At 44.3% G+C, this 27,567-nt stretch overlaps 1 protein-coding gene across 1 annotated transcript; it reads left to right on the top strand.

The window, feature by feature from the left end:
- Nucleotides 1-72: 72 nt before the first annotated feature.
- LOC115893977 (general transcription factor 3C polypeptide 1-like) lies at nucleotides 73-26,101 on the top strand. The gene is made up of 3 exons (XM_030920064.1): nucleotides 73-464; nucleotides 21,349-21,413; nucleotides 25,498-26,101. The coding sequence occupies exons 1-3, from the start codon at nucleotides 77-79 to the stop codon at nucleotides 25,525-25,527; spliced, it is 483 nt and encodes a 160-aa protein (XP_030775924.1). The 5' UTR covers nucleotides 73-76; the 3' UTR covers nucleotides 25,528-26,101.
- The last annotated feature ends 1,466 nt before the right edge of the window (nucleotides 26,102-27,567 follow it).

Genomic DNA, 27,567 nt, shown 5'->3' with positions numbered 1-27,567 from the left:
ACAAGGGGTGAGCACGTTGCACAGGAAGGTGGGAAAGGGGATGGATCTGGGGCAGCCGTCCACACCAGCCTTGGTAATGAAGCGCAGCCAGCTGCTGGGGCCACTGCTGAGGCCCAGCCACAAAGGCCTCTCGAGGGAGGGGAGAGGCTGCAGTAGCAGCTGGCTGGCCTGTGCTTGGGTATCCAGGTCGCAATTGTCTTCTAGCTTGGGGAAGGATGGCAGCCTGGAGGATGACGAGGATGAAGAGGATGACTTGGATGAAGGCATAGGGGGCAAGCACCAGAGCATGGAGTTGAAACCTGCGCAGGCCTCCCACACCAACTACCTGCTGATGAGGGGCTACTACTCCCCCGGCATCGTCAGCACCCGCAACCTCAATCCCAATGACAGCATCATGGTCAACTCCTGCCAGATGAAGTTCCAGCTCTGCTGCAGCCCTGTGCCCACCCGGCTCAGGCCCGCTGGTGAGTGCTTCCGCTGGTGCTGGGGGAGGGCCCGGCCTTGCCCGGCTCAGGCCCGCTGGTGAGTGCTTCCGCTGGTGCTGGGGGAGGGCCCGGCCTTGCCCGGCTCAGGCACGCTGGTGAGTGCTCCCGCTGGTGCTGGGGGAGGCCCGGCCTTGCCCGGCTCAGGCACGCTGGTGAGTGCTCCCGCTGGTGCTGGGGGAGGGCCCGGCCTTGCCCGGCTCAGGCCCGCTGGTGAGTGCTCCCGCTGGTGCTGGGGGAGGGCCCGGCCTTGCCCCGCTCAGGCCCGCTGGTGAGTGCTCCCGCTGGTGCTGGGGGAGGGCCCGGCCTTGCCATCATCCAGGAGGACCCTGAGGCCTGGCCTGAGACCTAGACCTTCGGGCTCCCCAGGCCAGGCATGCAGCCACAGGACACACGGAAAAACACACCCTATCCTTGCAGCCAACTCAAGGGACACCTTCCCCAGGTGCCGGTGCTGTGCCCACACCTCTGTGGGAGAGCTCCCCGCACCACCGCTGTCTTTTAGTCACAGCTGTGCCACAGGCACCAGGAAGAGCAGAGTACTCACGCCTCCCCACCCGCCACTCTCCCCGGGGGGCAGCGGGGCTCTAGTCTCCTGGTGCTTAGTAAAGTTCATGCTCTTAGGAACCTTTTAGATACTATCTTTTGACCTCTTGCTAGGAAAGATGAGTATTCCACTCACATTCATGATTTCCTGCCTCCTTTACTTCCAATTTTGACACTATTTTAGTTCTATTGATGACCTTTGAAACTTTACTTTTTATTTTTATTTATTTATTTGAAATGATTGAGACGGAGACTCACTATGTTGCCCAGGCTGGTCTCTAACGCCTGGCCTGAAGTGATCTTCCCGCCTCCGCCTCCCAAAGTGATGGGATTACAGGCGTAAGCCACCACACCAAGCCTGTTTTTTAGAGACAGGGTCTTGCTCTGTTGCTTAGGCTGGAGTACAGTGGCACGATGATAGTTCACAGTACATCTCTAGCTCCTGGGCTCAGGTCATCCTCCTGCCTCAGTCTCCTAAGTAGCTTGGACTATAGGCATGTGCCACCACAGCCAGCTACTTTTTTAATTTTTTGTAGAGACAGCGCCTTGCTCTGTTGCCCAGGCTGGTCTCAGGCCTCAAGGGATCCTCCCGCCATGGCCTCCCAAAGGGGTGGGACAACAGGCATGAGCTACCATACCAGACCTAGTTTATGTAATATTCTAAGTCCTTTGTTGCCATTTCAACCATGTTCTCAGCGTCTTTACCAGGAGTAGATTCTATGTCAAGAAACTTAAGAAACCACCTTTGCTCATCTATAAGAAGCAAGTCCTCATCTGTTCAAGTTTGATCCTGAGATTGCAGCAACTCCATCCCATCTTCAGACTCTGCCTCTAGTTCTCTTGTCATTTCCACTGCATCTGCAGTTACTTTCTCCACTGAAGACTTGAACCCCTCAAAGTCGTCCATGAGGGTGGGAATCAACTTTTTCCAAACTCCTGTTGATGTTGGTATTTTGACCACCTCCCATGAATCACAAATGTTGTTAACGGCATCTAGAATGGTGACTCCTTTCCAGAAGATTTTCAGTTTACTTTGTCCAGATCCATCAGAGGAATCACTATAGTAGCTATAGCCTTACGAAATGAATTTCTTTCTTTTTTGAGACAGAGTTTCACTCTTGTTGCCTGGACTGGAGTGCAGTGGTATGATCTCAGTTCACTGCAACCTCCACCTCCCAGGTTCAAGTGATTCTCCTATCTCAGCCTCCCGAGTAGCTGGAATTACAGGCACCCACCACCACACCCGGCTAGTTTTTGTATTTTTAGTAGAGATGGTGTTTTACCTTGTTGGGCAGGCTGGTCTTGAACTCCTGCCCTCAGGTGATCCGCCCGCTTAGCCTCCCAAAGTGCTGGGATTACAGGTGTGAGCCACTGTGTCCAGCCATCAAATGTATTTCTTAAATAATAAGACTTGAAAGTGAAATAACTCCTTGATCCATGGGGTACAGAATGGATGTTGTGTTAGCAGGCATGAAAACAACGTTCATCTCCTTGAACATCTCCATCAGAGCTCATGCGTGACCAGGGGCATCATTAATCAGCATACCATTTTGAAAGCAATCTTTTTTGTCTGAGCAGTAGGTCTCTACAGTGGGCTTAAAATATTTAGTAAGCCACATTGTAAACAGACATGCTGTCATCCAGCTTTGCAGTGCTTTTTATAGAGCACAGGCAGAATAAATTAAGCATAATTCTCTTCCCTAAGAATTTGGGGATGGGAAATGGGCACTGGCTTCAACTTAAAGTCACCAGCTTCATTACTTCCTATCGAGAGTGGGCTGTCGTTTGAAGCCTTGAAACCAGGCCTTGCCTTTTCCTTTGTAGCCATGAAAGTCCTAGATGGCATCTTCAATATAAAGCTGTTTTGTGCACATTGAAAATCTGTTTAGTGTATCCACCTTCATCGCTGATCTCAGCTAGCTAGAGCTTCTGGAGAACTTGCTGCAGCTTCTCCAGCAGCACTTGGTGCTTCACCTTGCACGTTTATGTTACCGAGACGGCTTCTTTCCTTAAACTACATGAACCAACCTCTGCTAGCTTCCAGCTTTTCTTCTGCATCTTCCTCACCTATCTCAGCCTTCATAGAATTAAAGAGAGTTAGGGCCTTGCTCTGGATTAGGCTTTGGCTTAAGGGAAGGTTGTGACTGGTTTCATCTATCCAGACCGCTGAAACTTTCTCCATATCAGCAACAAGGCTGTTTTTGCTTTATTATTGTTCGTGTGCTCCCTGGAGTAACACTTTTAATTTCCTTCAAGAACTTTTCCTTTGCCCTCACAACTTTGACTAACTTCGGCACAAGAGGCCCAGCTTTCGGCTGTCCTGGCTGTCACCATGCTTTCCTCGCGAAGCCTGATATTTTCTAGCTTTTGATGTAAAGTGAGAGATGTCCAACTCTCCCTTTTACTTGAACACAGAGGGGCCATTGTAAGGTTATTAACTGGCCTGACATCAATTTTTTTTTTTTTTTGAGATGGAGTCTCACTCTGTCGCCCAGGCTGGAGTGCAGTGGCGCGATCTCGGCTCACTGCAAGCTCCGCCTCCCGGGTTCGCGCTATTCTCCTGCCTCAGCCTCCCGAGTAGCTGGGACTACAGGTGCCCGCCACTATGCCCGGCTAATTTTTTTGTATTTTTTAGTAGACATGGGGTTTCACCACGTTAGCCAGGATGGTCTCGATCTCTTGACCTCGTGATGCGCCCACCTCGGCCTCCCAAAGTGCTGGGATTACAGGCCTGAGCCACCGCACCTGGCCAATCTGACTTCAATATTGTTGTGTCTCAGGAATAGGGAGCCCCAGGAGAGGGAGGAAAATGGGGAATGGCTGGTCCCTGGAGTTGTCAGAACACACATGACATTTATCAATTAAGTTTGCTGTCGTATGTGGCATGGTTTGTGGCGTCCCTAAATAGTGACAATAGTTAAGGACAAAGGTCACTGATCACAGGCCACCGTCACAGATACGATAATCCTGAAAAAGATGAAATATGAGAATTCCCAAGCATGACAGACACAAATCGAGCACACGGTGTTGAGAAAGTGGTGCCCGTAGACTCTCTTGGCGCAGACTTGCCACAAGCCTATAGTATGTAAAAAACCCAAAAAACAATATCCGTGAAGCACAATAAAGTGAGGTGCGTTGTTGAAGTTGATGGTGTTCGCTATATGTTTCATAACCACAGTTAGAATTCTGTACTTTGTCTGGAGTTTGACTGGGCAAAAATGTAGTGATAACCTATCGATTATGGCCTTAGCAGAGACATATTCCATAGGAAGCAACAGAAGCCAGCCCTGGCTAGTGTAGGCAAAAGTGGGGTGTGTAGAAGGGGCCTGGTGTATCTCACAGGGTCTAAGAAACAGTGGGCACATGAGCAGCAGGAAGGGATAGGACCAGGCCAGCCCTGGTCAGGGACTCCCCCTCAGAGCACTGGGCTTTACAGTTCTCGAACCCCAGTCCTCGGCCTCCGTGCCCTTCACTTTACGTCTTGAGCAGGAGAATCATAGTGGCCAGGAGAAATCCAGTCAGCTATAGTCAGAGGCTCAGGGTCATAGGCCAAAAGAAGGATAAATATTTAAACCCCATGTATGTAATGTTAACATTTTGCCAAACATTTTCTTTGTAAATGAAAGCAATAGAGATACATGAACATTTATTTGTTTGTTTATTTATTTATTTATTTAAGACAGAGTCTTGCTCTGTTGCCCAGGCTGGAGTACAGTGGCACCATCTTGGCTCACTGCAATCTCCGCCTCTTGGCTTCAAGGGATTCTCATGCCTCAGCCTCCCGAGTAGCTGGGATTACAGGCGCACATCACCACACCTGGCAAATCTTTGTATTTGTAGTAGAGATGGGGTTTTGCCATTTTGGCCAGGCTGGTCTCGAACTCCTGGCCTCAAGTGATCTGCCCACCTTGGCCTCCCAAAGTGCTAGGATTACAGGCATGAGCTGCCATGCCTGGCATGAATATTTATTAATCACCATTTATTATGTGCCAGGAATAATGCCAGGCGGTCACACATACAATCTGTTTTGATCCCAGATTGAAAGATTATTATTATTAGCTTTTAAATTTTGTATTGAGGTCAACGTATACACAGTAAAGTACACTCATCTTAATTGCACAGCTTGATGAATTTTTATTTATGTATACAAACATGGAACCAGCACCCAGATGAAAATAAAGAACATTTCCAGCACCCTAAGACTCGATCACACTCCTTTCCCCATCTCTCCCTCCCCGCAACAGTCAATACAGCTGACTCCTGCCAGAGGTAACCACTTATCTAATTTTTATCTCCACAAATTAATTTTGCCTGTGTCTTAGGCTGTATTCATATAAGTACCGCGCGCTAACCGATTGCGCCACTGGAGCTCCTTAGGCTGTTTTCAATTGCTTATAATAAAGTAACAGAAACTGGATAATTTATAAATAAAATAAATTTATTTCTTACAGTTATGAAGGCTGAGAAGTTCAAAGTCAAGGGGCCATGTCTGATGAGGGTCTTATTGTTGTTAAGGACCCTCTGCAGAGTCCCAACCCTGCACAGGGCATCGCATGGTGAGGGGCTGAGCATGCTCTGATCTCACTTACTCTTCTTATGAAGCCACCAGTCCCACTCCCATTATAGCCCATTAATCCATGAATGAGTTAGTCCATTCATGAGGGCAAATCTCTCATGTCCCCATCACTCCTTAAAGGCCTCTCCATACTGCTACCTTGGGGATTATGTTCAACATGAGTTTTGGAGGGAACACACAGTCAGACCATAGCATCCTGCATTTGAACTTACGTATTCTTTTGTTCCAAATGTGAGTATTCATGTCTCCTGCATGTTGCTGCATGCAGTTGTTAAAGATTAGTTTTTAAGGAAAATCAAACACTCTTAAGGCCATGGGGAAACATTTAACGTCATCATAGTGATTTGATTTGTGTTGTCTGTTGGGGAAATCAACCAGATGTATACTGCTTAGCAGAAGACATATACTTCTTAATAAAAAGACACTGAGTATTGAATGTGGAGAGAAGTTATATAAATCTTGGCCAGCCAAACTGTAATTATATTCATTTATTCCAGGTTCTAGTTATTCAGAGAGGTGATTCTTCCCACACTCTGATCTTTAAAGTGTGAATACATGCATTTGGAGCAAAATGTAAATGGTGCAACACAGATTTGTAACAGCAGCATTATTCATGAGAGCCCCAAACTGGGAACAACCTAAATGTCCATCAACTGGTGAATGGATCAACACATTGTTACATATCCATACTATGGATAATTGCTCAGCCATAAAATAGAATGAAATAGTAATACGGGCCACGATGTGGATGAATTTCAAAAACATACTAAGCAAAAGGCCAAATACCACATACTGTATGATTCCATTTATATGATATTCTAGAAGAGGCAAAAAGATCATGTCAGAGAGCAGACGGGTGTTGCCTGGGCCTGTGTGGAGGAGGGTATTGACTGCAAAGGGGCACACGGTATTTTTAGGGTGTTACAACTCTTGTATATCTTCAGTGAGTGGTTACATAATGACATGATTATATTCATTTTCCAAATTCATTAAACTGTACACTTAAAATGGGTCAATTTAATTATTTCTAAATTATAATACAGATGGAAATAATTTCTAAGTGTGTAAAAGGGAACAGTAAAAAGTAATTCTCCCTCTCATATCCATCTTTTATCCCTTTTGCCTCCCAGTATCCCTCCCCTCAAGCTCTCACCTTAGCTTTAATAGTGGTTCTTTAGATTTACATAATGTACACTTGAATAGTTTGAAAATTAGATTAGGAATACAGGAATTCAGATGTCAAATTTTGATAACTGATATTATGAAAAGGTCCTCATTATTATATTTGACTGTACACTCAGAAGAACTGTCTGTTTCTTGGTGCCCCTTACTGAATACTTGCTACGAACCAGCTACTTTGCAAACGCTTCTTATTCCATTCTCACCACAATCCTCTGAAATGTGTGTTAACAATCCCCTTTGATAAGTGAGGAAGCTAAAGCTTAGGGAGGTTGGGTAACAAGGTTACCCAGCTAGTTAGTAGCAGAGCTGGGGTTCAAATCCAGGTCTGCCCCAGGCGAACAGTCCCTAATCCATAATTCACTGTGCTATGCTGTTACCTTGGTTTGGAACAGAGGGAGGGAGGAAGGGAGGGAGGTCCACTGGGTCAACAGAGCAGACTTCGTGAGCTCACTTCCAAATCCTGTTACTGTCTTTGCCAGAAATTTAGAACAACCTGCTTCCCTTACCTCAATGTCCATACCCCTTCAGAGTTTCTGATCAGCACTAGTTCTCAAAACAGGAATATTATGGTTTTGTTTTATTGTATTAAGTTCTTTGGGACCTTTGGTGTTTTCATCCTTCTTTGCTTCTTATTCAATGAAAATTAATTCTACTGCAAAAGATAAAGGTCATACTTTTATGTGATGTGCCTTTTTCAGTTCCCACTAAAACTTTATCAAATATATTTTCCCCATTGTCTCTGCAGAAGGAATAGGGGAAGGCTCAGTAGTGAAAAATCCCTTCTGTTCCACAAAGCACCTTCTCCTTAAAATAGTACTCTCAAGGGACACAGGCAGGCAGATGCTTACATTGGCCAAATGATCAGCTGCAAGAGTTTTAGGAAAACAAATAAATCCTCTGAGCCCTGCGGGTCATACCTGCTCTATTGTTTTAATCTATCTTCAGTTGAGTCTGGCAAAGACCAGGTCAGATACTGGCACAATATTGGAAATGATTCCAGCTTGTAAAGAAAAATGAAGGAATGCAATGAAACTGCTATTGCCAAAAACATTCCAATGCTCTTTTAAATTCTCTTGTGTTACAGTGAATTATTCTCCTCCCTGACCTCTTCAGGCAGAGGTCTAGCCTGATTGCTAAAGCAATGTGTCACAATACAATGTCAAACTCCAGGAAATTCGTGTCAAAATTTCTATAGTGAATTGAGCATCCATTCTGAATGTGCTTTTGTTCATCAGTGGGTGTGTGGGATGAGCAGACAACTGGAATATTTTCTACATGCAAAGTTAAATCTGCACTGTTAAAGGATGCCAGCAGCCCCATCCTGCTGAGATTAGAGCTCCATTGGCCTCCCCAGTTTCTAAGCTCTGTGCACAGGAAGAGTGTAGCAGCTACTGCTGTATCCCTAGTGTCTTCAAACTCTGCTTGGCACATGGAAGGTGCTCCATCATAAGGTAGGGCTGGGACAGACAACAGCACCATGGGACCCACCTTTGTGCAAGGGCAGAGGAGTTTGCCTCTTGGGGCCAGGAAAGAGGCTTGGTGAGGCTACGACAAGCTGGATGGAGTGCGTTTGCCCCTTTTCAATGGGGGCAGAGTAGCCACTCAGTCATCTGAGGGATGCCATGCAGTGCTGGTGTTGCCAGGTCTTCATTTTCAAAAGAATTTAGCAGTCTAGATTTTTAAGTGAAATTTCCTATATTTTCTAACACTGTTTAGGCAAAATACTTACATGCCAGCTGGATTGGATGTACAGGCTGCCAGTTGGGATTCCCTTTTCTAAGCATTTACAGGATCTAAAAATTTATTTTGGTAAAAAACTAAAAAACTTTGTTTCATGGAATAACTTTAAAAATAAGTTTTAATCACATTATGCCAAAATGGTGGTACTTTCAGTAATTGGGGCCTGGTACTAGTAACTTACAAACTGATGTGGTCCTGGTTGTCTAATTTACATGTTCCTTTGTCCCTTCCTCCCTGTCTTTCCTCTCCTCCTCACTGGGATGGTGAACTCTGGGGTGACCTGAGACCCTTAGGGCTGTCTCCACCATGGAGAGGTGACTGGAAGCCTGGGCTCAGCTCTTTTCAGGATCAGCCTGGCTTGTCTTACATCTTCTTCCTGCCCCCTCAGCCTCCTCCTCTCTACTGACTTCTCCCTGTTAGCATTTAAACATGCTCAGGTCTCTGTAAACTTAGAGAGGGGTTTTGCCATTTGGCCAGGCTGGTCTCGAACCTCTGACCTCAAGTGATCTGACTGCCTCAGCCTCCCAAAGTACTAGTGATTACAGGCATGAGCCACTGCACCTGGCCTCATTCCTCCTTCTTGAAACATTTTTCATTTGAGTATCACCATTCCTCATTTTCCAGGTTTTCCTTTGATGTATCAGTTGATCCTTCTCAGGCTCCTACAGGTGCTCCTCCTGGGGGTGTGAAGTTGATGATACCCATAATCCTACCCTAAGCCCTGTCATCTCCTAACTACTCCCTCTCCGTAGATGCTCTAAGCTGCTCCTGTGGCTTATGCTGGGACCTCTGTGCCAGAGACCCTGAAGACTCTGTTGCCAGCTCGGATTTCTTCCTGCATTGCAGGGGGGATTATTTCACTCCTGCTTGTCATCCTCGAGTAGTGTCCCTCAGGCATCTTTACCTCAACATGTCCAATACTGAATCCCATACTCTTCCCTCTTCAGTACTGCTTTTTTTCCTCCCATTTTCAGTTTTTCAGAGAATGGCATGTCCATCCACCAAGGCAGACACACCCTGACATCATTCTCGACCCCTCCTTCTCCCTCTCCCACCACTCCTAGCAGTCACCAGGTCCTGAAGCTTCATCACCATTGTCCCTTGCTCAGATTATAGGAACAGCCTCCAAGTGGGGCTGCCTGCCTCCAGTCTTACCCATCCCTCCCCCACTACTCTTTTTATCTACACTATAACCATGCTCATCTTTATTTTCTCCACTTAAAAAAAATTTGTTTTAAATTACATAATGCATCAGAGTGATCTTCCTAAAAGGCAAACCCAACCCTCTCATGCTTCTATTTAAAACCCCACATTGGCTCCCCTAACACTGCTCACAGACCCTGCATGGCCTGGGTGTGGTTTGATGGTGGGGTTTCTGCCCTGGCCCACCGTCTGTGCCATACTCACTCATACTAACCTCTTAGTATCTGCTCACACCTTCAGGCCACAGTGCCTTAGCACTCAGTCTTCCTCTGCTCAACACACCCACAGCTCTCACCTTACCTGGCTACCTACTGCTCAGTGTCTAGACTAGGAGCCTTCTCTAAACCCTCATATGGGTGAGGTGCTCCTCCCTAAACTTCCTGGCCACACTGCTCTTCCCTCATGGCTTCTACCTCTCAGTGTTGTCATGGCTGTCTAATTGCCCACCCCTCCTTGATCACAGGCTCTGGGGGAAGGAAGGGCCAGTCTTCTTTATTTTTTAAATCCTCTTTGCATGGTAGATGTTTGACCCACAATAGAGTAGGTGTATGAGATACATCTACATATCTCTATATATGCATATCTACACGCATTAAGTGGACAGATGAATGAATTCCCAAAGACCTTTGGGAGGAAATCTCAGACGACCATCCAGAGGTGAATGGGAGACACCTTATATGGCTCCTGAGAGCAAAATGTGCACCCAGTGATAGATATCATGTAATAGCATGAAATTGCTTGTGGCTACAAATCAGGGTTCTCCTGCCTGCACCCTCCAGCTGCTGTGTAATCACTTTGGAGAGTTCTTTAAAGAGGCTACAATCCCTCAGCAATGACTTGGAAGCAGTTCATTACTCTCGGCATACTATTTGGGAACCTGATAATAGTAATGATAATAATAATAATGATAAAAGTAGCTACGGTTTAATGGACATTTGCTATGTGTCAAACCCTGTGCTTAGTGCTTTATGTACTTGATCTTGTTTAACCTTTGTAACAAAGGTTTCATTCATAGGTATTATGAAGTGGATTCATAATACCTACAAAGATCAAGTAGGTATTATGAATCCACTCTACAGAAGAGGACAGTAAGAATCAAATTTGTGGAAGTCTACCCAGCTGGTAAGTTGGAGATGTAGCTTGATGCCAGATCTCATCACTGAGCCAGTAATCTTAACTCTTCACTCCGGCGCTCTTCAGAGCTGGGGGCTTGAAGCTTTAGTTCGTATTTCTTACCTTCACTTCTCCAAAGTGGTTCCTAAGTTTTCAGCTGGCCTTCACAGTCGAACTTCCAGTTGACTGGGGAAAGAATCCTGCAATTGGCCAACCAAGATGTTGATAAGCTTGTTTCCAAGACAGAAATAACCACGGGGGTTTTCAGAACTGCGTGTCAGCAACAGAGTGACATTTTGAATTGAGTCATTGATTTTAGTTTTTTGATGGCATGATGGTGTGAATTGTTTTTAAAGAGAACTTTCCCACCCACTGAGATAATAGAGGTCAATAATTGTTGATCTTCAGGGTTTAAGTGCTTCAAGGAAGGTGCCAGAACACCATCAAGCATATGACCCAAGTCTATCTCCCCGGTATCTCATAACAATAATACTCTAGTGCTTGGTGGTTGTAGGGCACTTTTAATTCAGAGTCTAACTGATGTCCTACCAGACAGGAGTAAAGGCTTTTTCCTCTACACTCTTAGGTCCAATGACTGGAATTGAACTGACAAAAGACAGATTAACAGGAGAAAAAGGTTTATTTTATATGCATATGAGGGGCTCACAGAAATGAAATAAAAACCCAAAGAAGTAGTTAGACCTGAAGGTTTATATACCGTTTTAACAAAGGGCAATACATTTGACAAGAGAAAGGAAAGGGGTTTGAGCTTCTAGTGGCAGTAAATTGTGGGACGGCAAATATGTGGTAGAAACTAATGGAAGATAAGGGTTATTTAAGTAATGTTTGTTATGCAGATTTCTCTCAGTGCTATTTCTGGGATGATAAGAATCTATGAAATTTATGCCCTTCTTTTAGGCAAATAGGAGGAGGGTAGAGAGCTTTTTTTCTGTGTCTGCAGATTCTCACCTGCCTTCAGCTCAAAATAATATTTATACTAAAGTGGCATACTTTGGTGTGTCATGTTCTGAGCCTTCAGTTCATAAACAAAAGTCTGTTGACTTGCATGGTTCTCTGAACACTGTGGTGGGTAAACTAGATGCTGCTGCTGCTGTTCCTGTAGTCACAACCCAGACCTCATCATTGCTTGAAACTGCTCCTTAAAAAAAAAGTCCCACCCTGGGTCCACATCCTTCCATCTCTTCTCTCTGTCTCACTAAATCTGTTCTTCAGCTGCTCCAAGGCTCCAGGATCTCAACTGTTCCAACCTAACAAGCTTTTCTTTTTCATGCAGCCTGGAATCCATGCTCAATCTCTCGAGTGGTTACCTATTGACAATGCTCAACTCTGTGCCACCTCTTTTTTAATCTGCACTTGCTCTACATTTGTGTCTCTTGGTCAGTCTAACAGGCCTCAGACTCTCCTTCTGCACAGCAGAGATGCTTGCATAACCTCACCTGATGATGAGGGCTCCACCTAAGATAAACTCCCTAAGGAGCTTGTTTCGGGGCTGAGGCTCCTGGTGCCTCTAGCTCTTCTTATTGAACAGATGCCTTCCTTTCCTGTTTCCTTTGTTGGCTGTTTCTGATCTCCCATTTCTTCTTTGAGCCACATGCCCCTCAATCATTGCAGATGGGGCCAAGTCTTTCCTTTCTTAGAGAAAACAGAAGTTCTTAGATGTAAACTTTCCTTTTCACTTTTAAACTTATCTATAAAAGTACTTCTCTCTCTTTCTTTTGTTCTTGTTTTAGAAAAGAGTTTCCTCTTTCATAAAGCTGGTTTCTTTCCACCAATTAGTTCTTTTGATAGTTTAAACCAGTGAAGATGAGGATGTCATTTTTCTGCTTGAAACCTCCCAGATACTTCCAATTGCATCCTCACTAAAAGGCAAACTCCTTACTGTGGTCTTCAAGAAATGCTTGCCCTAAAATGGTAGCTCTCTTCCCAGACTGCACTGGGAAGCTCAAAAGCATAGCTATGCCCACGTGCCTCCACCAGGCATTCTGCTTTAATTGGGGCAAACCAAAAAGTGACTGAAGCAGGTCTCAATTAATTAGAGGTTCATTTTGCCAAGGTTGAGGATGCGCCTGGGAAAAAGAAACAAAAATCACAGTAGGACCTGTGACTTGCACTTTTTCCAAAGATGGTTTTGGAAACATTAATATGTAAAGGAGAAAGAGCAAGCAGGAAGGGAAGGAAAAAAAAGAGGGAGAGAGCAAGCAATGAGGCCAGTGGTTACATTCTTGTGAGGCTCTGATTAGGGCTCAGGAAATCTACATTTTAAGTAAGCTAAAGTAAGCATGTGAAATTACAGCTATCTGGGAACAAAAGGAAGGCAGTTTTTGCATGACTCAGTTCCCAAGTTTAACTTTCCCTTTGGCATAGTGAATTTGGGGTCCTGAGATTCTGTTTTTCTTTCACATTTGTATGAGGTGAGATCTGGTCAACAGTATTTTTATTTATTTAATATTATTTATTTATTTTTATTTCAATAGTTTTAGGGTTACAAGTGGTTTTTCGTAACATGGATGAATTGTATAGTGAAGTCTGAAATCTTAGTGCACCCATCACCCGAGTAGTGTCCATTGTACCCAATATGTAGTTTTTTATCCCTCATCCTCCCAGCAGTATTTTTAAGACACCTGGCGGATTCTGCTTTCCTCTTGCAGCACCTTGTCCCCTTCTCCCCATGACTCCCCACCTTGGCCTCTCCCCTCCAGTCTCTATAAGGCTGTCTCTTCCCCAAACTTCAGGCTTTAGTTTTAGTGTCATCATTTATGGAAGATCATTTTCTATCCAGCACTTGGGCTGTTTCCTTCACTGCACACATCAGCGCCTATGTTTGTCTCTTTCCTTGTTTCTCACCTGTCGCCCCACTGCTAGCCTGGATGCTTCCTGAGGTCAGGGCCCTTTTGGGAATCAAGTTCACCATTGATTCCCCAATGCCAAGCCGAGCCTGTCACACAGGCATTCACTGAGGATTTGAGGAGTTAATGTTGGATAAAGAATTGCTTCTCATCTTGCCTTCTTCCTGTGGGACCTTGTTCTACTGACTCTTTTTTCTCTCTCAGATCTTCAGACTTTCTCCATTGATCCCTTTCTCTCAGTCTAAAAACATACTCAGAACTTTCCCATCCAAAATCAAACATGCATAGAAAACCTCCTTTGGCACCTTCTCTTACTTAACTTTAATCCTGTCTTTTTTTCTTCTACTTAGAGAAGCGATTTAGCCTCAGGATAAGAAAGTCAGATTGCCTGGATTCAAATCAGATTGTTGCTATGTACTAGATTTGAGATATTGGATAAATTGTGTCACCTCCTTGTGCCTTGTTTTCCTCATCCATCAAGTGGAGATGGTATGAGTACTTTACTCATGGGGTCGCTATAAGGATTAAGTGAGGTACCATATGTAAAAGGTGCCTGCTTCTATTAAGCACTCTGAAATATTAGTTGTTATCATTAAAGTCATCTCCGTTGATTGTTTCTGCTCCTCAATCCATTATAAATGATCCTCTGCCCTGAAGCATTACCTAGCCCTGGGGCCTTTTATTAGTTCTCACTTCACTTGATCCTGTTGAGGTGCAGGATGCTATTTATCATCTCTTCCATCTCTCCCCTCTTCTCCACTCACCATTCTCTTTTCTCCCTTCCCACCTTTTTGGCTGACCTTTCTCCAGGTCTCTTCCCCTGTTTCCTTCTTCTGTTGGTTTTAGGACTCTGTTTTGGCCCTTTGTCTTCTCAGTCTTTCTATTCAAGTTGGGCAATTTCATCCACATTTATGGTTTGCAAACAACTCTTTGCTGATGAAAACTCCCAAGTCATTATCTTTATCCTAGACCTCTCATGAGCTATAGGCCAATGGTGACAAATGTCCCTTAGACCCCTCTATCTGCATATCCTACATGGACACCACATTCAACATGTTTAAACCAGATATGTTAACTTCACAGCATAATCTTCTCTGTCAATCTCTACCTCATGTAATTACACACCCTTGTAAAATGTTTGCTGCCCGAACCACAGAGCACATCCTCTGAATGCTAAACAAATGGCTACATTCCCTTAGGGAGTAAAGAAACAAGAGTTAGAGGCTGATTAGTTACTCCTCAAAGTTAAGTGTGTAGCATTGTACAGTGAAGACAACAGGCTTTGAAATTAAACAGACACCATTTTGAATCATAGCTCTGAGCTTTCCTATCTGTGTGACCTAAAATGGGGATGACAGTGCTTACCTGTCAAGGTTGTTAGGATGATAAAAGGAAGTGCAAAGCACGTGGCACAAATTTGACACACATTAAGTGTTAGTTTCATGTTTTCTTACTCTAGACTTAATTTATAACTTCCTTCATAGGCTTGTAGATTCTCAATCCATGAATTTTTCTCACTGACTAGGCCAGTGTTGCTGGAGTTGTTGGGACCAAAATGCCTTGATGTTGTCTACTTGGAGATGCAGCTGTGGCCAAATCCAAAGCTTATACTGTTTGCCTCGTGACAGCCAATAAGTCAAGAGATAAGGTGTTGGGATGAGAAAGGCAACTTTATTTTGGAGAGGCAGCAAACCAAGAAGATGGCAGACTGAAGAACCATCTTAAAGGCCTGAATCTCAGGCTTCTTTTTATACTGGGAAAGGGGGAATAAGAAGGGGGTTGTGGTCAGGATATGACAGGTGACCACAGATATCTGGGTGTCAGCTGGAGTCTGAGGGGGTTGCAAAACATCTTTGTCCTTGGTCAGGTCACAATGCTCCTATAAATCTTTAACATAACATTGTTCCTTGTGTGTATGCTCTCCTCATCTCTTTGGGGGTTAGTTTTGGGAAGGGAATATTAACATCCTTGCTTTAATGTTAAACTGAATTCATCCTACAGTTAGCTTGGCTTACAGGCAGGAACAAATGAAGGCAGTTAACTTTTGCGGCTAGAAGCAAGGTGAAATCAGCTATATTATATTTCTCTCACTGTTGCACTGTGAACACAGCCTCCTCAATGGAGGTAACCAGCTAAGGTGAGATGCCCCCTCTGGCAGAGGGTGAAAGATCTGCTTTTCCAAGGGTCTAGTTTGTGTGCTTTCCCATGTTGTCCAAGAGACCACCAGGTTGGCTAAATAACAGAAAGGAGAGTTTTATTGGTGATAGTAGTTTGCACACTGGCAAGGGGCAGTCTCTGGTGTGGACTGAAGGTGCTCTCTCTTCAAAGAGGGAAAGGGCAAGTTGGGTTTTATGCCTCATGGGGCCTGCATCACACAACAGTCACACATATCCAGCAGGTTTGGGGGAAAGGTTATAAATATTTATGAGGGGAGGGGAATGCATGTTCATTGGGCAAATGTATATATAACATACATTGCATGTTCACTTTGGGGCCAGGTTTTAGCATTAAAATGAGGTGAAATTTGGCTCTTTACATCAAAAGGTGAACTATAGGACACAAAGACAATTTGTGTGAAGTCTCTATATTTATAAGCTGCTGAATTTGGCTTAAGGTCTGCAGTTGCTTATCAGGAAAGAATGTTTGTAGGGCTGGTCCTCTGTCCAATCAGCATTCTAGTGGTCTGGGTTGTCCATCAGCTGATAATTTTCCCAGTAACTCCTAGTTATAGAGTTTAGCAAGAATATGGTTTTTCTTATAACTATAGGAATTTAGGAAGTTGCCATGCCAGCTGATCCCTAAACCCTCAACCTATAGGTAACTTCTGCTTCCTTAACCTTAGGGTTCATCTTAGTCAATAAAGGGGCTTTTATTTTGGTCTCTCAGTTCACAGCCACACATCAAATTATGTGGTAATTCCTCTGTCTGCTGCCTTCTAAAAAAAACCCTTAAAACCTTTTTTTCTTTTAAGGTTCTATTTGTTGAATCCAAATAGGTCCAATACAGGGCATTAACATCACAACTGCTTGGATGAGAACTTGCACAGCTTGATGAGCAGGGGGAGTGTTTAGGGGAGGGGGAAACATCACCGGGGCTCTGCAGAGAAGACAGTGCAAGCTGGATGGAAATTTTGTGAAATATAAGATTATTGTTTCAGTGAGCCGATTGTGATCTGCACATTCTTCATGGTCTTCAAGATAGTAGGGTCCCTGTATTAGTCAGGGTTCTCTAGAGGGACAGAACTAATAGAATGTATGCATATATGAAAGGGAGTTTATTAAGCAGCATTGACTCACACGATCACAAGGTGAAGTCCCATGATAGGCCATCTGCAAGTTGAGGAGCAAGGAAGTCAGTAGTGGCCCAGTCCGAGTCCCAAAAGCTCAAAAGTAGATAAGCCAATAGTGCAGCCTTCAGTCTGTGGCCAAAGGCCTGAGAGCCCCTGACAAACCACTGGTGTAAGTCCAGAATCCAAAAGCCAAAGAACTTAGAGTCTGATGTTCAAGGGTAGGAAGCATCTGGCACGGGAGAAAGATGAAGGCTGGAAGACCCAGCAAATCAGATTCTTCCACCTTCTTCTGCCTGCTTTTTCTAGCTGTACTGGCAGCTAATTGGATGGTGGCCACCCACAGTGTGGGTGGGTCTTCCTGAGGGTGGGTCTTCCTCTCCCAGTCCACTGACTCAAATGTTAATCTCTTCTGGCAACACTTGGAAGCATGCAGATACACTCAGAAACAATACTTCGCATCCTTCTATCCAATCAAGTTGACACTTAATATTAACCATCACAGTCCCAAACATTTCCAGGTGTATTCTACTTGAGTTCAGTTCAGGGGGCGTTTACTTCCCTAAAGAAGCTCATATGAACCTAAGTGATGCTCCAAAGAGTGGAAGGTAGCCCTGGTGATAGAGGCATGGGTACGGGTGGAGGTCCGAGACAGGCTGAATGTGGTGATTTTTGCCAATATTGGGATGATTTCCCTATAGCCTCCCTGCTAGCTGATCACAAGGGAGTAGAAGACATGGATCAAAAATGGCCCCCAAACCCACAAGCACTCATTTCTACCTCATCATCTTATAAGAGCATCTGCAGTCCCTGGGTCGTGACAGGCACATAGTCATCACCAGTATGAGAAGATGTGTTGGCATGGGTTATAGTAAATCAAAGAAAAATTGCACCAGATGGAGTTAGTCAAGGAAGGCTATTCAAGATGATTGCAGTAGAGGAGAGGGATTGAACTCAACTCCACTAAAACAAGAGGGGGAGCATTTTTAAAGCTCTGGGTGAGCTAGTGGAAAAGTACTAGAGTATGTTAGGGAGTAGGTTGGTCAATGTAATTAGGCCATCAGTGTTTCCTAGTTGGTCTTTACTGAAGTTAGGTTCTTAGTCTTCTGCAAAGTCTAGGAGATAGGGGCACTGTCTTTCTTGATAATTACATTTCAAAGGATGGCTCCCAGATCCTTAAGAAAGATATTCTGGCCGGGCGCAGTGGCTCAAGCCTGTAATCCCAGCACTTTGGGAGGCCGAGACGGGTGGATCACGAGGTCAGGAGATCGAGACCATCCTGGATCACACCGTGAAACCCCGTCTCTACTAAAAAATACAAAAAACTAGCCGGGCGAGGTGGCGGGCGCCTGTAGTCCCAGCTACTCGGGAGGCTGAGGCAGGAGAATGGCATAAACCCAGGAGGCGGAGCTTGCAGTGAGCTGAGATCCAGCCACTGCACTCCAGCCTGGGTGATAGAGCGAGACTCCATCTCAAAAAAAAAAAAAAAAAAAAAAAAGAAAGAAAGATATTCCTGGGTTACAAAAGTGGCAAGAGGCTAGGAGAAGATGTACATCTCAAAGGATCAGAAATAATTTACAATTGCAAGTTTTCTAAAATAAATGCTCGAAGAAAGGGATGTCAGAGAAAGCTATCTAAAGTTTGTCACGCTGAGGGGAACATTACGACCGTCTTTCAAAAGCCAACCACTAAGTGGAAAATTTCCATTTGGATTTCTGGTTATGACGCATTACCAGCCAGGTTATTTGTGTTACTTAAAACCAAAAAAGATACTCAAAGGTCCTAAGCCATGCCCTTTTAAAAATCACTTTCATTCATTAATGGAGCCTCTTTACCTAAAAGTGAAAGACTCAAGTAGCAAAATATTAGAATTCAACTAAAAGCCTTTTCTCCAAGCTGCTACTGGGTTGGTAAAAGCTCCAAATAAGGCAAATGTATCCTCTGTTCTATAGACAATGGTATTTAAGGTCTCTCATTTTCTGCTTTCCATGATTCGTGTGTATGAGCGGAGGTAGTTTAGGATCTAGGGTGATATTATTGAACTGTTTAAGGCACGGGATTTGAGATCCTGGCTCTGCAATTTATAAAGCTCTGTTCTCTTGGGCATGTATTTAGCCTCCCTTAGCCTCAGTTACCTAATGCATACAATGGGTGTGAGTCTGACTACTTCTTAGGGAAGCTATAAGGGTAAAATGACATAGTGCTTATTAGAATCTTAGCACAGTACTTGGTATATAGTCAGGGCCAACAAATGGTAATAACTATTAATATGATATAATGTCTTTATGGGGCTTCAAAAGAGAATTTTAGTATAAAAATGTTTTAAATGGTAAGTGCTGTTTCAAGTGTATTATTTGCCTTATTAGAAGTAATATACTTTCCATTATTTCTGTTCAGTCGTGATTGGCTTATATAATTAATACAATTATTCAGGGAACAATTATTCTGGTTGGCATTATCCAAATGTTGTCTCTTTCCAGCTTAATGAAGCTTAATTAGGTGGGCAGGGTAATAAAAACACAGGGTTGCCCACTCAGTGTTGTCACTTGTTAACAAGGTTTAGGGTTGACTGTCAGAGGAAATGACATTCAGATCCTGCTGACTGAGCAGAACCACTTTGAGCAAGAGAAGTTCCTATGCCCCACAGCTCAAGGCTCCTTGGGATCCACTCCAGGATCCTAAGGCTCCGGATGAAAGAACATCCAAAAGACCTCTGCAGAGCTCAGAATTCTTTTCTTGGAGGCCCCAAACAGGCTAGCTTCAGCTGTTCTCTCCATGCCTCCTCCGGGACCCCCAGATTTGTTTTTTTCCAAGCGGTGAGTGTGGGAGCTGGGAGCCCCGTAAGTGGGAGGCAGCCTCTGGGCTATCTGACCACCCAGTGGAGTGGGAAGAAGTGAAGGAGGATGGGTGATCTGGAAGAGATCTAGAAAGGGCGCCATGTCACATTAGAGTTAATCCTTTTGGTGTAAGCATCCAAGGTCCCAATCTCTGCTGACAGCTATGGCCCAGTGTGAGGTACTTGATGACGGATCCGAGTTTCTCCATGGTGACACGTGTGTGGAAGGTGGGGTGTGGATGTGTGCATGTGTATGCATGTGCAGGTGTGCGAGAGGGAGCTTGGGCTTTTCCTAGAGCCCCTCATCCCCAAACACGAGGTCATACTACTAGGTGATTTTATTTATTTACTTATTAATATTTATTTATTCTTAGACTAGTCAAGTGCGGTAATGAGAAGAGGGGAAAGCGTAGAACAAGCAGTTTGATCTGTAACTGACTGTGAACAATCAGTTGGGATAACTCACTACCTTTGGATCAGCCAGTAGGTGATTTTAGATGGTCAAGAGACAAGAGCTTATCATTAAGTCACATCATGAGAAAGTTGTTTGTTTTTCTGTTTTATTTCAGTGCTTCTGATTGTCAGGGAAAAATGGGAATTACTTTGGTAGTAAGATGTTTTTGACTTTCTAAAGTTTTCCTACTCTTTATTAAAAAGATTAATTGAGGCCACTTAAAGAAAGATGTTAACTCAGTAATAGCACAGGTGAGGGCATGGCTGGGGCAAAAATCATGATGTAGGCCAGGCGTGGTGGCTTACGCCTGTAATGCCAGCACTTTGGGAGGCTGAGTTGGGCGTATCACAAGGTCAGGAGTTCGAGACCAGCTTGGTCAACATGGTGAAACCCCATCTCTACTAAGCCAGGTGTGGTGGTGCATGTCTGTAATCCCAGCTACTCAGGAGGCTGAGGCAGGAGAATCACTTGAACCTGGAAGGCGGAGGTTGCAGTGAGCTGAGATCGTGCCATTGCACTCCAGCCTGGCAACAGAGCAAGACTCTGTCTCAAAAAAATAAAAATAAAAATTCATGATGCGGGATGCACCTGACAAGGCAGACCCACCATCTTGGCTCCAATACACGGTTAGAATGAGAGTGCAGAGTTTTCAGGGGGCTTCATATGTTTACCTTCCTCTGACCACTTTTCTCTCAGGTAGCTAAAAGCGGGCCGCTTGAGGGAGGTATGTGATAAGAAGGGGGAGATATCCCTGAAAAACTGTCCAGAAAGAGTAGACACCAACTTTTCTCTAGAATATACAAGATTTTTCCCCCAGGTCAGCAGCCCCTGCCACATAACTGTGATGGGAAAAGCTAATCAGGTATAGCTTATTATTATATATGTGAAGCACTTGGGGGATGTTTGCTGGGATGTGCTCTGAGGTGCTCTTCACTAGGTGAGATTCTTGAAGTTGAATTTTCTTGGTCATGTTTCAGAGTTGCTCAGTTTTTCAGGGCAAGGCAAAAGCAAGGGATGTTGCCCGGACTTATGTAACTGTGTTATTTCCTCTTCTGTCCTTCAGCTCTGAAAATCCAGTGTAGTTCAAGTGCATATCAAATCCTGGATCAAATTGAAGACTACATACTGGTATGTCTTAGGAATTTACAAGTCAGGGTAGATACTGGCCACCTCTATGTGTGGAGGCAGGCCTGGGAGAGAAGCACTACAAGGGAACTCTTGCCATTAAAGTCCTAAGAGTCACTGCACCCAGTAAACTCGTGAGAAAAATTTGCAGCATTGCATATTATGTCTCTGCTACAGGTGAAAAAGTCCCAACAAAACTGGAAATTCTTTGATTTTGACTATTCAGGAGGCTGAGGCAGGAGGATTGCTTGAGCCTAGGAGTTTGAGACCAGCCTGGGCAATACAGGGAGACCCATGAAAAAATATTAGCCTATGTAAGGTTTGGATACACATCTGCTAAAGAATTGCACATGTTTGTTTTGGCTGATAAAGAATATATATCTATTTTTCATCCCCAGACCTTTATAAGCAGATGGGACATCTCTTAAGACGTTCCTTCTTGGGGATGAGGAAGAGAAAAGAGAGAAAGGGACAACAAGCCTTGGAAAAACTGCAACAGGCAAAATATGTCTGTTTTTCCCACATTCTCTTTCCAAATCGTGTCCCCTAATTTCAGCATCCTTCTCGTTTCCAGCCACTCAACCCAATCTTCTCCCAGTGCTTGACATTCCTCCTAAAATAGAAGAAATCCGTTTGTGAACTCTTTCCAGTGAGGTACTCCCCGGGTGTTTCCCTTGTAAGGTGTCATTATTTTAAAAGAGGATCAATCCCTAGAAAAGACAATGAAATTAACTATATGAAAGTATTGAAATTCATTACACCTGGGACAAAAGGTGGGGTGAATGTGAGCTGAAGGTGGTAGAGATTTTCAGGGCTCCTGTGCTTGATCCATCCATGGGGCAGATGCAGTGGACGGGGGCTAGTCCTGGCTCTCCTGCCACCAGAGCCTGATTCTTTCTCAGCTCACACTAGCTGTGGTGTGACTGAACCACTTCACTCTGCTCCAGTTTCCTCAGATGGAAAGTCACAGAAATAATAATTGTGTGACTTAGAAAAAGACTAAATAAACCAGTTCTGCTGGAAGCCAATCTAACCAGCTGTAAAATAATGTGAGATGCATGTGCATTAGTTGTAGGCGGTTCCCTCCAGACATTGCCCAAATAGTATCTGTGGTATTTTTGTATATTTTAAATATGAAATATGTTCAGAGAGAGTACCATGGTAACCTACATAGAAAATCCCAGGAAAAGCACCACACTCTTAACTCTGAAACTTGTTTTGCACAGGGCTCTGGCTACATGAGTGTTTCTCAATTGAAATGAATCACAATTAATTTGTTTGAATCTGGTTGACAAATACAAGCAGATGATGTTTTTCTTGCAGAGTGTATCAAAGTGAATCCGGAGTGATAGCTTTCAAATGCCAGTTTCCACGTAAATGAGAGGCAGAAATTCTGACCCCTGTGCTGGGAGAAGGCTGTGACCTATCCACAGTTGTTGGAAGGGCACTCATTTTTCATGTGGGGATGCGCCTGTTTAGTCACTGTCCTGACAAGATGTTGTTCTTCAGAGTTACCGGGTCATTATACTCTTTTAGCTTTGTCAGAAGGGCTAAGTAGCTGCAGAGCCCAAGTTTGTGTCTCCCCTCCCAGCTTGGCAGTACACGTGGGATTTGTTAGCCATGGCAGCACAGGTGAGTGTGTGCCAGTGACTGACTCATTAATCTGCCTATGTCTCCAGGTGCCATGAAGCAGTGGTCTCTGCCCTGAATGCAGGGTGTGCACTCAGCAGCAAATGGGGAACCAATTTAAGAGCTGTTTCTTGGGGATGCCAGTCCCTCGGGACCTCAGGGTTCCCTGGACAAACTTGAGGATGTGCCCTGTCATGTCCAATGAGTTGGTGAATCTATCTCCAGATGGCTCCCTTTCTGGCTGAATTGGCTATTTCTCCCCTAATTAAACACTTGTGGTTTTCCTCCCTGGGGAAAAGGGAAATGGTCACCTATTGGCTGGAAGGAAAGAAGCTTGCTGCAGCCCACAAAGAGGTCTGTGGTACTGCTGTCCCTATTACAGGACCAGAGAGAAGCTCTTTTAATTTAATTCCTGGAGTGATTAACAACCAACTGCTCTGTAGGTCAGCTTAAAGTCCTATCCTTGTTCTGTACCTGCGTTTTGATTCATTCTGTCCTGTCACACTCTTCTCATTAAATGTAGGGAGCCTAGACATTGATATTTTCATGGCATCTTTGGGCTGCATGGAAGGGGTGACTCAACCTGTTCCCTTCAGACCATCTGAAACCACTGAGGATTAAAACTATAAAAACTGTAAACATCCTCTCATTTTCCTTTTTCCTGGGGAAAATGAGTGAGTAGTGGTCCCTGGCAGGGGTGTACCATCACGCAGCTAAGAGGAGAGAGCATTAAGTCAGGTGGCACTGAGGACCAAGGTTTTCCAGTTTGGTGGCAGATGTAAGTTTCATCAAACATGTTAGGGCAAGGCTGGTTTACAACAAAATTTTGAGATTGGCAAATATATTCCCTAAAACACTTTGTTCTCCTTTCTGCATTTGCTTCCTTTATGTGGCTTCCTTCTCACACTCTCCCTGTCCTGTGCTTTTGCTTGGACCCTCACCCATGCCAGCATCTCATTGAGAGCTCTAGATCAACTTGTCCTCTAGGGTCTCAGTCAAATCCAGCTGTCCTTTGGGGCCTCATTAGTGACTGGTTTCTGGTTAATGGAATACATTACTCTTGTTGCCACGTTAAATTTGTATGGGACAGGTGATATTTTGCATTTTAAGAAGGATCACTGTTATTTTATCTTATGGAAGTAGCACACAGTAAGAACATAGATTTTGGGACAAGCCTTTAGAAGGGAATTTTAAAGTAATGCTCAACACCTTCCGAAGAGGGAAGTGTCTGTTCTCTTTTGTGAAGACCTGTGTGTCCTTTTAAACAAGACATCCTTAGCTTCCTTTCAGTCTTAGTTCAGGACACAGAAAGAAAACTGGAAGCTCTTAGAGGTCGGTTTTCCTTTTGATATATCAAGAGTTACTCTCCACTCTTTGGAGAGCAGCTTTTCCTGTCACAGATATTAAACCCCTTTCATGGTCCTTTACATTCTAATCAGGTGGTTTGAGCGAAGAGTAGGAGCCTTAAGGGGTACAGCCATCTGAATGCTAAGAAGCCCTTGGAAGCTACCCACACTATCTTCATGGGGAGCACTCCCTCTGCCACAGCCTGGAGCCCGTGCTCACTTCTCCAATTCCCAACTGCCATTCCCATTTCATTCCCTCCCTTACCTCACGCCAGACTCATTGTCTCAAAGTCCAGTTCCAATTTTTTCCTGTCCCAGCTCAGAGGGCTTTCCTGGCTGTCTGTCCAAACCGAACAAATGCTTCACCCTGACCTCTCGGATCCTCCATGGTAATGATCTGGGCAGCCATCTCTCACACTGCGTTTGCTACATGCCAGGCATGGTTCTGAACACTTTACACATATTAACCCATTTCATTCTTACAACCCTATGATGCAGGCACTATTACTGACCCTGTTTTATAGCTGAAGAAACTGAGGTACATAGAATTTACTCTTAAGGCCACAAAGCTAGCAAGAGGCAGAGTGGGGATTTGAAACTGAGCAATGTGGCCCTGGGAATTCCCACTGTGATACCAGCCCCTGCTTCTCTAAGCTGGGCCCCGTTCCTCTCCACCCTCTTTTGTTGCTGCTCATTGTGCACCCAGGGAACCAAATGGCTCACTATTCCCAGAATACCTCCCCTGCTTCCTGATTCACATGTTGGCTTTTCTTTTTTATTCACCATGTTCTCCCCAGCTCATGCTCTCAAACACCAGCTCCTCCATGAACCCTGATGATACTGAGATAAAGCAGGGACCCCTCTTAGGGACCTGCAGCTCCCCACCACCTGCCCTGCTCCTTGCCAAGCATGGAACTAAATACAAATATTGAGTTCCTTCAAGAGAAATTCCAGGCACCCAGCTAGCTTTGAGAATCAAACAAGAACTTGATAAGCAAGAAGGTAATCATAGCTTAAAACAATAGGCAAGGAAATTTGAGTGAAGAAATGTTTGGTTCCCCACAGAAACTAAAGATAACATCTTAACACGTGTCCCTGAATTGTTTTTTCAGAAACCTGGACACCCACTAAATGTTCTGTAGACCTCAGACAAGGGGGAGCTGAGACTGAACTCCGACTGCCATTCTTTGGTCTAAATTTCTTCCTGGGGGGCCTGGAGGAGGCCATCCATGCCCATGAGCCAGAACTAACATTATTTTTTTGCTGATCCCAACTTTTTAGACAAAGTTGTGCCTCCTTAACCAATTGCAAGTTGGAACATCTTTGAATCCACCTCTGACCTGTGGGTCCCTGCTTCAAGATGTCCTGCCTTTAGAGATCACACCAAAGTATAGCCTTCGTGTATTAATTTATGACTTTACCTGAAAGCTCTTCCTCTTCATCTTTAAACACGATTGCCTGTAAGCCCTCTGAGAGTTTCATTCTTAAGCATTAGCTACATAATTCTCTTGCTTGGCACCCTGCAATAAATGCCTCATTTCTCTTACTGCAATCCGATGTCAGTGTTTGACTTTGCTGTGCTGGGCCAGTAGACCCAAGTTTGGTCTGGTAACAACACCATCACAGTTACTTCTTAGGAGACCCTCAGTCCTCTCAGCTGATAGTCATTTGCATGTTTACCAATCATTCTTTATTTAGATTTTAGGCACCTGGAGAGCGAGGATTTTTTTTTTTTTTTTTTTTTTTTTTTTTTTTTTGAGACAGAGTCTTGCTCTGTTGCCCAGGCTGGAGTGCAGTGGCACAATCTTGGCTCATTCTAACCTCCACCTCCCGGGTTCAAGCGATTCTCCCGCCTCAGCCTTCTGAGTAGCTGGGATTACAGGTGCCCACCACCACACCTGGCTAATTTTGTATTTTTAGTAGAGATGGGGTTTCACCATGTTGGCCAGGCTGGTCTCAAACTCCAGACCTCAGGTGATCTGCCCACCTTGGCCTCCCAAAGTGCTCAGATTATAGGCATGAGCCACTGTGCCTGGCCAGATTGTGTTCTTCTTAATCACCTTGATGTACCCAGTGTCTTGTGGCCTATCAAAAGATAATTTTTGTATTGAATAAACATTTACTATGACAATTGTAAAGTGTGTAATTTGTGACTGGCAACTCATATCCTGCATGGTTATTTTGTCTGTGTAAAATATTTTATGTTTCTTAGGTGACTGCCATGCTATTTGTCTCTCCTTGCTGCGACGCAAATTAGCTCACTTCACTCCTTGGAAGGACAACTTGTAAGGGCTAAACAGTCTACTGGTTTGTCTTTTACTTAATGAAAAAGGTGTAGGAACAAAAATACCCTCCACGCTCCTGCAGGTTCAAGTCTGCTAAACAAACACAATAGATTAACAGGAGAAAAAGCATACACATTTATTAATATGCACATGGACACAGGAGTCCCACAAATATGAGACTCAAAGAAGGGCCAGATAGCTGAGGCTTAAATAGCACCCTCTTCATCAAGGACAGGGAAATGGGGGTGTAGACAATTTTGAGGCATGGCAAATGATTTTCAGGGGAATCAAATGAGCCCAAAGAGCAGACAGTAGTTTGCAAATGATCCCCTTTGAAAGCTGAACAGAACAAGTTGTGGGAAGGTTTGGGGCACTGTGAACAAAGGTTATCTTATTATGCATGGAAAATCATTTCAGTAATCTCTCAGAACTGCCTACAGAAGAATAGATGGAAAGTCTGTATGGGTGTGGTGATGACTTTTAGTCTCTCCTCTTTTCCAGTAGTTAATCTTTCCTGGTTATTTGATGGGATTTCTGGGAATGGAGTCTTAAGACAATTGTATTTTTTTTGTTTTTGTTTATTTTTTATTTTTATGATTGATTTATTTTTTTGAGACAGGGTTTTGCTCTGTCACCCAGGCTGGAGTGCAGGGCGCCATCTTGGTTCACTGCAGCCTCTGCCCCCTGAGTTCAAGTGATTCTCCTGCCTCAACTTCCCAAGTAGCTGGGATCACAAGCCTGCGCCACCATACCCGGCTAATTTTTGTATTGTTAGTAGAGATGGGGTTTTGCCATGTTGGCTAGGCTGGTCTCGAACTCCTGGCCTCAAGTGATCTGCCCGCCTCAGCCTCCCAAAGTGCTAGGATTACAGGGGTGAGCTACTGTGCCTGGTCTGTT

The sequence above is a fragment of the Rhinopithecus roxellana genome, chromosome 16, assembly GCF_007565055.1.
Source record: "Rhinopithecus roxellana isolate Shanxi Qingling chromosome 16, ASM756505v1, whole genome shotgun sequence".
NCBI lineage: Eukaryota > Metazoa > Chordata > Mammalia > Primates > Cercopithecidae > Rhinopithecus > Rhinopithecus roxellana.
This window is presented reverse-complemented; position numbering and strand designations above follow the sequence as displayed.